Here is a 16,046-nt window from a genome sequence, read left to right as displayed (position 1 = left end):
ATTGATATATGTGTCAAAAATTATTATTATTATTATATATATATATATATATATATATATATATATATATATATATATATATATATGGCCATTCGGTCGTATGCATAGACACACAAGCATATAACTTTTCTATTTTTTTCTTTACAACTTTCTTTTATGCAATTCTCATTCAGGTGTTTTAATTCACTATAGAGTGATTTATAGGGCTTCTTTATAGCTAGAAAACTATTTCGTCAATATCCTTTAGCACTTTAGAAACGAGACAAAATAAGTTTCAAATATATAATTGTTGCCAAGGGCGGAGCCAACTTTTAAGCTTTGGGGGGGCTAAATTGAAAAAAAATAATTTGGGGAGGTCAAAACTACAAATTTTTTAAAGAAGAGGGTTAATATTTTTTCTTTTTCTTTTTTTAGATTTTTTTTTTTTTTGGGGGAGCCCTTTGGCTTGGGGGGGCCCAAGCATAGTGTGGCTCCGCCCCTGATTGTTGCGATCACGGCATGAAGTCCAATTTTTTTTTTTCCTTGCGTTTCCTATATTCTCCATAATCTTTTCAAGAAATAATATCCTATAATATATATATATATAAGAATCTCATTCTTGTTGAGCTTTTCCTCTAATTGTATTCATCTTCGTAAAAGGGAATAGCTATTCTATGAAATATACCCTTACCAAACTAAAGAATAATTATTCTTATAGAATGGCCATTCCATTTTAGCAGCATATTCCACGAACCAAACGAGGCCTACAAATTATAATCTTCTAATATTTCTTGATAGGTAGATACAACATTCTAATCATTAATTTTTATAGAAAAATTTTAAAACTTATAGATGGTTTTTAAAAAAAAAAAAAAAAAATTACGTACCATAAAATGTTAAAAACTATTAATATGTGAAATATAAAATACTGGCGGGAGTATTGTGTGTATACAGGGAAAAAAAAAATGTTTTAGAATTTGAAAATTTTCCTCTTAAATTTAACCTTTTGATATTTTTTTTCTCCCAAAGGGAAACTTGCATCATTAAAATTACTACTTTATACGAATAGGTAAAAAATGTCAATTGAATGCTGAAAATATCTTATGGAATGGGGTACACAAATATCTCTCATGTTCTAAAATTACAAAGCTCTGGATCTCTCTCTCTCTTCGCACTAGCTATCTCGTCCTAACCTTTGAGGAAGAAAATGTCTACTGCGTGCCTTCCCCTATACACTAGTCCCACTGCTTCAATCACAACAAACAAGTTAAGCCCAAAAACTTTCAGTACTCCGTTCAATGCAAGTAGTACTAGAAAGTCGTACGGTAATTCCATAGCATGCAAAGCTTCATCTTCGATCATCGACTTTGATCTCTACGATCTTCTTGGCATAGATAGCTCTTCTCAGCACTCGCAGATCAAAACGGCGTATCGGATGCTGCAGAAGCGGTGCCACCCGGACATCGCCGGCCCGGCAGGCCATGACATGGCTATCATACTCAATGAAGCTTACTCTATCCTCTCCGATCCAAATTCACGTTCAGCCTATGATAAGGTATGTGCGGTACTAAACGAATTAGCTAATTACTTTTTCTTTTTCTTTTTTTAATGAGTAAGCTAATTACTTTTTGTCATTTTTATCCGAACCAATCAAAATGGATAATACCTTCTTTTTTTTTTCTTTTTTTCTTTTTTTAAAAAAAAACTTCACTTATCACCCATCCCTATTCGGCCGATCTTTCATCACTTTTACAATCATATCGTTAAACTTTAAAAAATACCAATTTAGTGTATTAATTTTTCTTTTCTTTTCTTTTTTAAAATTTCAACCGTCCGTTATAATTCTTTATTAAATCTTAACGGATATGTGTTAAAATTTTTAAAATACTCTTCTTCTTTTTTAAGAAAAAAAATTATGAGGATTTAACGAAATTTGTAAAATACCAATCCCGAATCTTTGAATATTTTTATATTTTTTAAAAAAAAAAAATTATTTTGAAAATTTTAACAGGATTTAACGAAAATTCTTAACGGAGTGTTGAAATTGAAAAAAAATAATAATAAAAAAAATAACAAATATTGTCATTTTATTGGTATTGATGTAGCATCTATAGGAATCTTGTCAAGTGTTTCAACGAAATTTGACTCTAGTGATTAAATTATTATTTTTGGCATATACGTCTGAAATCACTTAAAAACAACATGGAGCGATTTGTAATTTAGGCCAACCATAATAATTGATTTTACAATTTTTTTCCCTTAATTTAATTTTGAAGAATCACGTATACTACAGTTCAAATCTTAACCTCTTAACAACTATAAAGACTGTACATTTCGCATACATTTTGAAACGTTAGTAAACTCTCAAGCACAATCAATAGCAAAGGTCTTTCGGGGCCTATATAGATCATATAATTATATACAATTGCCAAATAAAGTATTAGTGATGTTAGTAAGGCCCATTAAGTGTGAGAAATGCAGTAACAAGATCGGGCCATTTAACACGTTTCTAGAAGAACGTTTTTTGTTTTGTCACGCGCCTATGTGTAGAGACCAATTTAAGGGCTCATTTAATTCCATTTTATTAGAATTAGGGTTTTATCATTATGTGTTAAGGTCTCCACTCCAAACTCTTACACTCAGTCATAGACATCCCACCATTATTGTGCGAAAAAGATTAGGATCCTTTCAAATTATTTGTCCGAATTTGAGAGAATTCAAATAGGTAATTGTGAAAGACCACTTATGGGATCCACCTGACCAAATAAAAATTGGACTGTCCAATTACTTATCTGGTCAAGTAGGTCACATAAGTGGTCTATCACAATTATATATCCGAATTCTCTCAAATTTGGACAGATAATTTGAAAGGATCATGAGATCCATGTGGAAAAACCTGAGACAGGCCGGGTTTAGGACGTGGAAGACAAACAACCGCTGCGCTTTGTCTTCGATGGCTGCACGTATGTCTCTTTCACTATTTTCTTCAATTGTTTAGCATGAGATCTTGGTTTAGGAATGTATTTGAAATCCAATACATCCGTATGGTAATTATCTGCAGAAGTATGAATTTTCAAGTAATTCCTTAAGAATTCCTTTTGACTTTGAAAGGGGTGATGCAGGAGCATGCCAAAATTGCAGAACTAAGAGGCTATACAGGCAAACCTATATACTCAGTGTGGTGTGGATCGGAAACCGAGCAAAGAGCAGTATTTGTTGATGAAGTCAAGTGTGTCGGCTGCTTAAAATGTGCCTTATTTGCTGAAAAGACCTTTGCTATTGAATCGGTTTATGGAAGAGCAAGGGTTGTTGGACAGTGGGCTGATCCTGAGCACAAGATCCAAGAGGCCATAGCAACATGTCCAGTTGATTGCATCTCGTGAGTATCTTACTCTCCATTTGCTTCAGTGTCTTATCTTCAATAAAGTTCTTGGTATATCTACCTGCATATTAACTATCATTTATTAGCAGTATGAGATATCATGGCTATCTATCTAATTGAAAAAGACAAGGTGTTAGGAATTAATGCTGTAGAGATCCAAATTTCCCCAAGCTTAATTTTGGAGACTTGGATTAAACTGAAGAATAGTATTTGTCTTGTCCTGGAAATTGGAGTTCTATAAGTTTGGAAGTCGATCGAGTAATGGAGAAAGAAATATATATAGTCACTACAAAAAAGTGCTATTTGGCGTCGTTTCTTAAACGACGACACCAAGTGTTTAGTGTCCTTTTTTTTTTTTTTTTTTTTGGCGATTTTTGCATGCTTGTCATGATATACCAGCCAGTATTATATACTTTAAATGCAAAAATTATCATGTTGATTGTCCAAAAAAGAAGAAGAAGAAGGATGAACACTCAAAATAAAGACAAGATTTTTTATTAGAAAACTAACTAATACATCAATATAACATGCAAGAATACACTCTCGAGAAACTCTCAAACTCACCAACTCAGTAGAAGCTCACCAGCTTAATTAATAAACTCACATGTCACATCACATCACATCCTACCATATATAAGAAATGTATGGAGTATATATGAACATCATTTTCCTCCGATAAACCTCCAGAATTAGGGCTACATGGAGTGATGATGATATATTTCCAATTTTTTTCTGTTCCATTGTGTGCCTAAATACATTGAGGAAGCATAGCAGATGTATTTATTGATAAACTCACATGTCACATCTCATGCAGTTCAAGTAATGAATTTAACAAAAGTTTTAAAATAATTGTTTTCGCACCTAAGAAGAAATAGATAAAATCAATTCATTGCAGAAGTTACTACTGAGGAAAAGGAGTGCAAAAATTTCCATTTGATATTGAGATGATCAGTAAGCTAAAGAAATATATAGGAGTTATAACTTTTTCTAATTTCCATTTGATATCGTTCTTATAATTAATAACAGGATGGTGGAGAGGTCGAACCTAGCAGCTCTAGAATTCTTAATGTCCAAACAGCCACGTGGCAATGTAAGAGTGGGCACGGGTAATGCAGCGGGAACATGTGCCTCAAACATCTTCGTAGAAGTTAACAAATTCCAGACCAGATTCCAGGATGCAACGGAAAAAGCTTCTACACAACATTCTAAGGTCAGTTCCCACACAATGTTTGATGGCTACTGATCATCTATAACATGCATGGAATTTTAGAGTCCGTTTGAGATTGCATCGGAAAATAAAACTTTTGTCTATAGAAAAAATGGATAATTATACCACTGGTTCCTAGGGTTGGCCTAAATTACGAATCACCTGTGGTACTATAATTACAAATCACTCCCTAAACTTGTTTTCCGTCCACCAAGTAAACAAAGTCCATTAGTAGATTAGAATACAAATGATATTTAGAGGTTGTCTCACTATTTATATGACGTGGCAAACTAACGAATTCTGTTAATTTTGTGGACAAAAAATGGGTTTAGGGAGTGATTCGTAATTATAGTTTACCACAAGAATCTTCCATGAACTCTTTGTACCACATGGAGTGATTCGTAATTTAGGCCAACCCCAGAGACCAGTAGTGCAATTATCCTTAGAAAAAATCTGAAAGAATTTTTTTAAAAAAAGCTTCATTTTCAAGCTTCTCCCAAAACCCAATATTTTGGGGCTTTTTTAGAGGAAAAAAAAAGGGAAAGTTTTTTTAGAAAAAACTTTATTTTTTTTCCAAATAAAATCTAGCTTTTTGTTTGACACGGCTTCTTAAGTACTAAAAGTAATTTTTAGCTTCATTATGTAATCCCAAACAGGCTTAATATAATTAAACAGTCTCCTAGTAGAATTTGTACTGGTTATACTGACTCCTAATTCTGTTTGAGCACAACTGAAAACTGATGATAAAACACTTATATTAATTCAGGAGACAGACCTCCAAAGAGAAGCAACAATGGCAGCAATGCAAGCAATTAGATCTATTTCAAATTGGTTATACTGGCAATCACCTAATGCCAATGGACGCACATCAGAGTCACCAAAAAACCTGATATGCGTTTCACGTAAGTCTACACACCCAAACATCGACAAGCTTCGAGATGCTGTAGCTGCAAGAAAGCGGGCAAGACAGAGCACATCATCCACTCGCCGAATCCCATCAAAGTACATAGACAACGACGAGGAGTATTGGATTCCATCAGTCCTTGCTCTTCCAGCTTCAACGGAAGACACCTCCAATTCTGCAGCTTATAACTCAGAACCTTCACCTACTAAAGAAGGCAAAGAAACAGAGTATAGAGACTATAGAGTAAATGACAATAAGAAGAAGAAGAAGAAACCCATGATATGGGAAGTTCCAGCCATAGCAGCAGTGATTGCTTCGGTTATAGTTCGGCTACAGGTTGGAGAAGGGGCTACTGGGGGAGTAAAAGAACATATAGGCGGTTCTTTGGCGCTGGGCATTGTCAACAGCTCTTGGTTACCGGTTATATTAGCAGGGATTACGTGGTTCATCATTGGGATGGCAATAACAGAAGTACTCGTGGAAGCCATTCAAAATAGACAATAGCAAGTTATATATATAAAAAGGTAAATGCATGTGAAATGCATGCATTTGTATATAAGTACGATATTAAATTATAATATATAGTAGAAATACCAAACAATAATTTGGGGAAGTTCTTGCCCAGTATTCAACAAGACATGGTTTATTATGTCACAAATTTCATCATTGTTCTTTTTCAATTTTTATGGGAGGGAATGAGCTACTAGCTAGCCTATATATACCAGTAAATTTCGTTCATAGGCATATATTGGAGAGTGAATACACTAGATTATACATATGCATGTGCCAAAATGAAAAACAAAAAAAAATTAAAAAAAGAAAAAAAGAAAAGAAAAGAAGAAGAAGAACAAAAATTGCAAGACTATTTTTTTTTTTTGCCTGAATTTCTCATTGAAATGTGCAACTGAGAAGGATTTTTGGACCACTAAATCCCAACTAATCTGGGATTCATTTTATGGGAATTTTTTCTTTTTAACTCGATCATATGTATTATGTTTTTGCTATTATACCATAATGTACGTCATTCTTCAGTCATTATTTACTAATTACTTTTTATTATCTATTCATGTTATCTTATGGTTCTTTCTACATTTTAACTCCTTCATATCCAAAAATTATGTTTATTGTTACAAAAAACTATGATGAACATCACAGTTTTCACAATTTTATGGATTCTCTAGATAAATGATATAAAACGCTAAACGAAGCTGACAAAATTTTCCCCACATTGTGGGGGCGGGGGTGGCTGAATGATTCTGAGGAAAAATCGTTCAAACATGAGGGAGGGGATTGCTATGACTGAAGGTTGGAGAGAGATAGAAGAGAGAGAGAGCCGCTTGTCTTATACATGAGTAAAAGAAAAGAGATATTTTTAGGATGAGTAATGTTATAAAATATTTTTTTATTTAATAATTATTTCTTAATGTTGATGCGAAGAGATTGCTATGACTTTTACTCTCATTCTCTTGTAGACCATAAACTCAGTTAATTAAAGACATTTGTCATAAGCCCAATAAAATGTAAATATTGTTATAGAGATATTGTGGGCTCTTTTTAAAGAAACTTTAGCCAAAAATTATGATTTAACTTGAGTCCCGTAAGATCGTGCCACATGGACAAAGAAAAAAGAAAAAAAACCTCAACAAAAGTCACTTGCTTTATTAATCTTATTAAAAATATACGTGAGAATCATATGTTTTAAAAATAAATATTAGTTTAATAGATTGAATTGAAAACATTCCCTCCACCCTAATTAAGAGGAAAACTTTATTTTTCTCTAAAATCATATTATATTCACCTTCTTATTTATGGTATATTTTTTACTATTTCTATTTGTTACCTGATGCTTCTCCCACCTTTATTAATTCAATCTTTGTTCTTGTTACAAAAATTTATGACGATTACCACACATTTGACAAATTTATAATTTTATGGATACTTTATTGGAATTATTCTCATAAAGGGAATAACTTCTATTCGGTGGTGGCAACCACCACCCTTTTGCCTACCGATAGCAAGTTGACATATCAGTATGAAACAAAAAAAACACAAAAATGAAAGTGTAGGCAAAAACACCGGATCATTCTCATTCCTTCACTCTTTTAGAGTTTTAGTCTTTAGAAAAAAAAAAAAAAAAAACCAAAAAAAACCAAAAAAAAAAAACCAAAAATCCTCCTCCCAGCCACTGCCCCACGCGGCCACGCCAGACCTCGAGCTCGGCGGCAGCTCCACAGCTGGATCGGTGACTCCACGGCGTCGGAACTTGAAAGAGAAGACGAACGTGGTGGGTAGTCCCTATACGGGAAGGAGAAGACGAACTTCTTGGACCCAAAGTTGGTCGGGGATGGCCGCACGGCCACCCTCGGCCACTGGGGGGTGGCCGCACGGCTACCCCCGGTCCATGGGGCGGCCGCGCGGCCATCCTCGAGGTCTGGGGGTGGCCTTCGGGCCAACCCTAGATCCATCTAGGGCTGGCCTGATGGCCACCCTTGGCCCTGCGCGGCCACCCTCGAGGTCTGGGGTTGGCCCGAACTTGGGGGTGGCCTTTGGGCGAACCATTCCGTCGGCCGGGTGGATGTCGATCCGTAGGAGGAGCAGCGTTTGGTGGCGTGTTCCGACTCAGGAGTTGGTGGCGTGTTCCGACTCGAGAGTTGGCGGTGTGTTCCGGCCTGGGCGCTGCTGGCAGCAGGTCCATTACGGGCGTTGGTTTTGGCCTGGCTGGTGTTCCGACCCGGTCGGTGGCAGCTGGTCCGTGGTCTGGCCTGGGCGGTGCCGGCGGCGTCCGACTTGGCTGTGGCGGATTGCTGCTTGGGCAGGGGCGATCTCTTAATAAAAGGGTGGCTTGCAAAATTAATAAAAGGGTCTCTTAATTTTGTGACGTGTCAAAATGTAATTGGTGGGCAGAAAAACAAGGGTTTTCTGTCCTTGCCTGATAGAAGGGGCTCTCTTATATAAAACACTTACCCAAGCTCTAAAAAAAAAAAAAAAAAAAAAAAAAAAAAATCATTTTTTTCTTTTCTTTTTGGGCCTACTCAATTCGGCCCAGATTAAATATTTGTTTTTGTTTTTATTTTTCTTGGTTGAAATACCAACCGGCTATAGGCTTTTTCCGAAGAGTTTAGTCTGATTCTCTGATCTCTTTCACTTTCTTGGCTAAGCTCAGCTCGCCTCACCGGTCTCGGAAGAAAATGCTGGCTCGCCTCGCCGCTAACCGTCTGCTCGAGATCCGTCAGCTTTTCCGTCAGGTTAATTTCTGTCCTCTTCATTTTCTCGCTTTTTCTTCTCTCGTTTTCCTCTCATCCAATCGCATCGCTTGGTTTCATTTCCGTTTGAGTCTTCCTATTTTTACTGCAGCCATTATCGTCGCGATCCTTCTCCACTGCTCTCAACTACGTGAGTTACTTAGTTCCCAATCCTTTCATTCCTCCAATCCAAATAATTTCTTCATTTTTAGTAATCTAATTATTCAATTTCTATTTGGTTAATTTCATTATTGAATTGATTAAGTTTTTGTATTTATTTATGCATATTGATTGAGCAGCACCTTGATTCGCCGGATAACAATCCGGACCTTCCGTGGGAGTTCTCTGATGCAAACAAAGAGAAGGTAAAATTATGAGAGTCGATGAGAATATTTTTTTATCTTTATTTTGATTTTTTTCTTATTGTTTATTTTTAGTGTACTATATGCACAAAAATAAATAAATAAAGAAAAAAGTCTCCGTTTACCTGTATTTCGTATTAGTTGAACAATGCCATTTTGCTCGTAAAAATCTAGTTTGGAAACCTTTCTTTGCTTTGCTCTTATATTACTGGATCTCTTCATAACTAACATTTGCGTGTAAATTTACCTTTTGCTATGCATGTTTATCTTGAACTGTTACCTGTTCCAATTATTGGCATTGGGTCATTGATATTTTGTTGTTTGCGGTATATTTCAATGGAAAAATTGTAATTAAGGATAGTTTTCGTTAGCGGGTGCTCATATGAAGACTGAATCGTCCATATCATGTTAGTCTTCGACCTCTCTGTAGCTGGCCATTCCCAGGTGACCGAATGCTGATATTTAGAATAGAAGGGAGTGATTGTGCTTGAAGTTTAGGCTATGGGCAATGTTATTATTCGTTGTTTTGTTAGTTTTGGTGACCGTATCATAAGGCTATGGTTACATTGTTATTATAATAACTCGTTGTTTTGTTAGTTTTGGTGACTGTATCATACTGTTTTGAGAGCTACTGTAAACAATTAGCATTTCGTCCCTGGAAGGTAAAACAAGCTGGGGCAAGCTGAGTGTTGTGTGTTTCCACACTTGGCTCCGTTATTTTTATTGAGCTCAAGCCAAGCCCAAGCTATGGGTGAGGTTTACATACCTGTTCAGGCCTGATTTGTCTGTTTCTGGCCATGCTGGAGCCTGCACTCAAGCTGATTGACTTGGCTAGCCTATTTGAACTTCAGTCACATTGTGAAATCCCTTACTACTAACACAAACTCAACTCTATTATTTCATTGGAAAAGTACAGATGAGCCTTTTGCCAAGAATTACAAAACAAAGCACCAGGATTCCAGAAAAATGCCTATTACATTCAGCTTATACATTTTTGTAAAATGTAATGTAAAATATATCAATTCCGTGTTTTCCCCATGCATACTAACTCAGTAACTCATATGGCACCTCTATCCCTTATAAGAACAAGGTAGAGGGTGAGGTCGTGGTCTAAGACATGCTAAGTGCATGTGCGATGCATCAATCAATAAAATAAATATGAATGTGGTGTTTGAGCTTGAACCTGCCACTTCTTGGATTCTGACTGATTGTTGAATTAAGAATGGTTGAAAAATTATATGGTTCATCTTTTCTGGGAGCTTTCTTTAACCACAGATCTGTTTTTTGTTTGGCTCCTTTTCTAATAAAATATTTATGCAAACTGGTTTGATATGCCCAACCTCTAGATATGAGTCTTATCAACCTTTTAGTTACACCTTTTTCTTTTCTTTTTTTCAATGAACTTCGAATTCTAAGAGGTACAAGAACAGTACATATTTCCATATTTACGTAGAGGTCATCTTTATTTCTTAGTCTCTCCCCAAGACTCCCGCAGTCTCTTTATGCTTTGGTTACTTAGACTCAAAATCATGCAGTCATGCTTATTATCCCACCCCCTTTAAACCTTAGCCTAAGTGGCGATTAATTTTTTGCCCAAGCAGGCCCAGTCTGGGCTGTGTCACATTACCAGACAGTAAAGCAAAGGAGAAATGATTTTTTAGCCTTTTTCACCCTAAAGCTAACTGGTTTTGAGTGCATTTGTTGTTTAAACAGTTTCTGCTTATCAAGACCTTGAACCCTTTAAGACAGCTGTAAGTCTGAGTAATTTTACCTTCTAATACAGCTTGAAGCCTTGAGTTATTTTCCTCCTTATCCTTTATTTTGAACAATTTCTCATGTTTCATGGTTCGTGAACTAGCCTATGTGCCTGGCCATTGCAGTGTGATAGTAAACAATTTTGGAAGGCATTTCGGGCTTTCATCTAGGTTAATCATTTACATAAAAGGAAAATAAAAGATTGAAATCCTCCAATTTATATCTGACGTCATGAAGACAATGATCCTGAATTCAATCTAGAGCTGCTACATAGCTTCACACAACCTATTTAACTCAGTGGCTGATGATGTTGCTTGGTGTATGTAAGATTTCTTCCTTTTTTTTTTTAATCTTGCCTTAAGAATTTTAGCTTATGCACTTGCAGGCAAAGGAAATAATATCTCACTATCCGTCAAACTACAAGCAATCTGCAGTGATTCCTCTGCTAGATCTTGCACAACAGCAGCATGGAGGATGGCTCCCTGTTTCAGCTATGAATGCAGTATGTTGGAATGACTCGTTTAAGAGTTTTCTATTTGTATCTCTATAAGTACATACATATATTATTATATCTGATCTGGCATGGATTTGTTTGGAATTAGAAAGTACATACAGGCAATCTTCAGTGATTCCTCTTGCCTGAATATTATTTCTGTAGACTTAGAAAGTTAAGTATAATAGTCATATATAGGGATGGGATTAACTGACATAGTTCTTGCATTGTTGGTTTCCTTGATATCTAAAGGTGGAACGATGTCTTGTGTTTGACCACCTTCCAATCTTTTGACTTACATCTTACCATTTTTTTTTTGATAAGTGACTTACATCTTACCATACAACTTCTTTATGTAGTTTTACACAAAAAAGGAAAAATAAAAAAGAAAGAAAAAAGAAAAAGAAGGGGCCATTTGCTTTCTCTTTCAGTCTCTCTTCTTTCAGCCTCTTGTGGAACCTTTAGTACAGTCAAAGTGCTACTAAGTTTTCACTTCTTGTGGAACCTTCAAAGCAAATGGAGCAATTGGCATGATGATATCTCTAATCTACTTCCCTTCCTCTTATTGTTGTTAGCAATTGGTACAATGTCAAGAGCTGTCGTGCGCACACAGCAAATCTCTCCCTCCCTCCCCTCCCCCCCCCCCCCCCCCTCTCTCTCTCTCTCTCTCCCTGTTTATTTTGGGTAAGTATTGGTTGAATAAATGTTTTTTTACCAGATTCCAATTCAGCGCCTTCTGCACCTGCCCCTTCTTTGTCTCTGCCAAGCCATAAGATAACATGACTAAATTACATTTACCCGGTCTACATTACATTTTTAGACAAATCAGCCCTATGTCCCCCCCCCCCCCCCCCTCCCCCCTCTCTCTCAAATAGCTAAATATGAGCCTCAACTTTTCCTGAATTGAAATTTAGCGAAAGCCATAAATTTTTAATCTTTCTGCCTGATCAGATCAATGTGCCATATCTTAATCTGAAAGTATATAAATGTGATATGGAGGCTCCATTTAACGCGTTTTGATGATTAATTATGGAATACAACCTGGAAAATGAATCATGACAAAGGATTTTTGGCAGCCTGTTAGAGAAAAATATGAAGAACATTACTTTCTGATATCATGTAACAGAAAATCTCAGATCTTTCAACCTCTTAGTAAACAGATTACTTCCATCAGGCAAATAATTTCTTCAGAGAGAGAGAGAGAGAGAGAGAGAGAGATTTCTGTCGGATAGATGAACAAGGGCAGAGTGGACTGACAGAGGGCTCCTCTGTTTAGGAAGATATCTAGTTCAAGTCAGGGCATACCTTGTCATGTACAGGTAATGTGGATATCTCAAATTAATGTAGATATTGGCAAAGATTCAAGTTGTAATTTCCAATAGAATTTGGAATTTTTGTTTAAGACTATTGGAGTAGGGTTCAAACTACATAACTGAGGATATAAGGCCATTGCTGTAAGCTTCAGTTATGAAATCAAACAAGAATACCAATTGTGTGATCCTTATAATAAAAGAAATTTTGTGAACCACAAGTGTGCTCTGTGTTGGCATACGACGCTCACATCTTGTGCATATTTTAGAAATTAGATCTGAGGGTTAATCAAGCTAGTACACCTAAGGAATTGTGTAGTATGCATAAAGCAAGTCCCCCCTTTTTAAGTCAGACCCCCTTCCATTGCATTTTTGGATAATGATAATTGAGTTGGTGTCGTAATTGTGTTTACATAACTTAAATTAGCCACAGACTAGTTACCCTTATATGTCTTCAGTACATAAGCTGCCAATACAAAGTCGAATAACATTTAGTTTGGTGGTTGTCTACATCTTTTCATTTATGGTAAGAATCTGTTGGCGCACTAGTGTTAATGTCAGCCATACTTAATTTCCGTTTTAAATATCTCCCTGTTTTGCATTATGTGCTTCTCATGTAAACAATTTCTCCCTCAAATGAAATTCTGATTGTACAGAGAATCGCATATATTTCTACTGCTTCTATGGTATTTTTCATCATCTTGCTACATTATAGGTTCTTATCAAACTTCATGTGACAGAACAGAGTGTTATAACTGTTGGAGGATATTTGAATAATTATGTAATGAGATTGTATTATGAATGCTTCAGGTAGCTAAGGTTATAGAAGTTGCTCCGATCCGTGTATATGAGGTTGCAACATTTTATTCAATGTTCAATCGAACGAAGGTGATTAATATTTCTTTATTAAGATTTTAATACTTCTGCGACCTAGTTCCATTTGAAAGTTGATGTTTACCCGTGTGAACATTTTTGTTTTTGCAGGTTGGCAAGTACCACCTGTTGGTTTGTGGCACGACACCCTGTATGATACGTGGTTCTCGAGAAATTGAAGATGCTTTACTGAAACACCTTGGAGTGAAGCGCAATGGTAAGTAGTAAACAAAGTATTTGCTCTAATTTCTCTTGTCGTACATTTCACCAAACCTCGTGAATGTATTTGAAGTTAACAACATTTGAAGAATAAGCTTCTAGTATTTGTTATGTGCAGAAGTAACTAAAGATGGTCTGTTCTCTGTTGGAGAAATGGAATGCATGGTGAGTCTTTGTGTCAACTGTTCACTGATCCAAACCTGTTGAGGAGGCCAGTAGCCTTTTACACTAGTTTTGCTTGAATTAATTCTGTAATTAGGAGGACAACCAATTTTTAATGTTTAGAAAAAACTCAAGCCGGCAAATTTTAAGTTGATGATGGTTGGACACAAATGGGACCAAGAGTTACTAGCTTTTATAATATATATTTTTGCTTTTTACATCAATAAAAAAAAATGAGAATAAAATACTCTTGTCATCAGTGACTCATTTTTAAATACAAAGCAAGGTGTGATACAAATTGTTGGTTTTCTGCAGGGATGTTGCGTGAATGCCCCCATGATTACAGTGGCTGATTACTCTAATGGATCCGTTGGATATACTTACAATTACTATGTGGGTGCATGATCATCCTTTGTTTTTGCCAAATCATTGTCACTTTTTTAGCTCAAATGATTGGGAACTTTTAGAATTTACGAGGCTTTTCTGTTAATTGCAGGAAGATGTTACCCCCAAGCGAGTTGTTGAGATTGTTGAAATGTTAAGAAGGGGGGAGAAGCTACCGGTAAGGCAACTGGGCTTGGGATAATTTTTGTTTTTGTTTTTTATCTGCCCTCCTAAACTTGAGTTTTTGCTTCACTCCAAAAACGTTAGTTCTCATTTGCCTAATGACGATGCTACATAGAATGACTAATTTTTGACCTACGTTTCAGCCCGGTACACAAAATCCACAGCGCGTTAGATGTGGACCAGAAGGAGGGAATACTACTTTGTTGAGTGAGCCCAAGCCACCTCCATGCCGAGATCTTGATGCCTGCTAAAGTCACGGTATTAATTTATTGTCTCAAATAATGTAAAGCTTGGATATTCTCAGGCTTCCATGAGTTTGCTTTCGTTGAATCTGTTAGATCCTCAACCATTTTAGAATTCCCATGCCAGTGGCAGTACGTATCTGGTAAATGTTGTTCTATACAACATTCAAGTCATAACTTGGTTCATTTACTTTCCAGCAGATGAGTGGAAACGTCTGCTTTGATAAACTTTATACATGGTTGAACAATTGCCTTAGTAAAGCACCAAGACTCCCTCTCGCTGTTAACGTCGAGGATGAAATGTAAAAAATTGACTTGAATGCATTTAAATCATGCGATTCATTAGGTTTTTCCTTTCGTTTCTAATCTCATTTGCCATAATTTTAATTGCTACACGCAAACAAGCAGAAGTTTCATGCATTATGTTCTGGGTGAAAAATGTTCATAAGCCGCCGGAAAGATTACCAACAAGGTAATTTGTCTCAAAGTAATTAAGTTACCTTCGTGTTTGGAAAATGATTTGTGGGGGACAAATAACCGTCCCCCAACCCCCTTTTTGTATTAAACAAATGAGTTTTAATGCAAAAATGTCCTTTCATTAAAACTCACTCATTTAATAAAAAGAGGGGGCAAGGGGACGGGAAACATATCAGGGATTGTCATATTTACCCAAAAAACAGAGGGAGAAAACACTGAATAACTATGGTTTTTTGGCTGTGTTGAAAGGCCGGGGTTCAAATTGTCAATTTTAAATGTATCACATCAAGGACCTGTGTTAGTTTAATAGATTAGGTTGAAAAAATTTCTGCCAATTCAGTTTGGAGGGAAACTTTTTCCGCTTTATATTTTTAACCTTTGGCCAGAATGTAGGATCTTTAAGCTGTTCTTGAGCTTATGAAACACTATTCTTGTCCGTATTGCCCTATACCTGGTCTCCTAAAGTTCTTAAAAATATCTTCCTCATCCCAAAGGTTGCAGTAAGCCAGTAACGGTCAACTGATCACTTATAAAAGGGTGATTTTGAAAAATGAGAATGATTAGATAATTGTCTTTTATTTCTGAATCCCCAATACCTGTCGGTTGAACAGCAAACCATTTTAGGTCTTTTATGTGGCAACAAAAGACTGATTAGCCAATTTAGTTGATGGATTCAGCTGGGATTCAATTCCAGTTGGAGCTGGACCGTTGATAGTTGATACCCTCCCGACCCTTCTTTTTAAAAAGTTAAATGTTTGGGTGATTTTTGGTTTTCAAATACTGTTTTTTAGAATTTAAGTTTTGCTCATATTTTATCCATTTTTTTGTAATTTTGTTTCAGATTTTTTAAACCATCTAAAATAATTTCAAAA

At 36.1% G+C, this 16,046-nt stretch overlaps 2 protein-coding genes across 2 annotated transcripts; both read left to right on the top strand.

The window, feature by feature from the left end:
* The first annotated feature begins 1,129 nt into the window (after positions 1–1,129).
* LOC133858473 (chaperone protein dnaJ C76, chloroplastic) lies at positions 1,130–6,107 on the top strand. Its single transcript, XM_062293943.1, has 4 exons — positions 1,130–1,534; positions 3,102–3,358; positions 4,388–4,571; positions 5,335–6,107. The coding sequence occupies exons 1-4, from the start codon at positions 1,187–1,189 to the stop codon at positions 5,974–5,976; spliced, it is 1,431 nt and encodes a 476-aa protein (XP_062149927.1). The 5' UTR covers positions 1,130–1,186; the 3' UTR covers positions 5,977–6,107.
* A 2,451-nt stretch (positions 6,108–8,558) lies between these two features.
* Positions 8,559–15,048, top strand: LOC133858467 (NADH dehydrogenase [ubiquinone] flavoprotein 2, mitochondrial). Its single transcript, XM_062293938.1, has 10 exons — positions 8,559–8,717; positions 8,827–8,865; positions 9,014–9,079; positions 11,217–11,333; positions 13,445–13,522; positions 13,619–13,724; positions 13,845–13,891; positions 14,204–14,281; positions 14,385–14,450; positions 14,599–15,048. The coding sequence occupies exons 1-10, from the start codon at positions 8,661–8,663 to the stop codon at positions 14,704–14,706; spliced, it is 762 nt and encodes a 253-aa protein (XP_062149922.1). The 5' UTR covers positions 8,559–8,660; the 3' UTR covers positions 14,707–15,048.
* Positions 15,049–16,046: the final 998 nt, after the last annotated feature.

The sequence above is a fragment of the Alnus glutinosa genome, chromosome 1, assembly GCF_958979055.1.
Source record: "Alnus glutinosa chromosome 1, dhAlnGlut1.1, whole genome shotgun sequence".
NCBI classification, from domain to species: Eukaryota; Viridiplantae; Streptophyta; class Magnoliopsida; order Fagales; family Betulaceae; genus Alnus; species Alnus glutinosa.
This window is presented reverse-complemented; position numbering and strand designations above follow the sequence as displayed.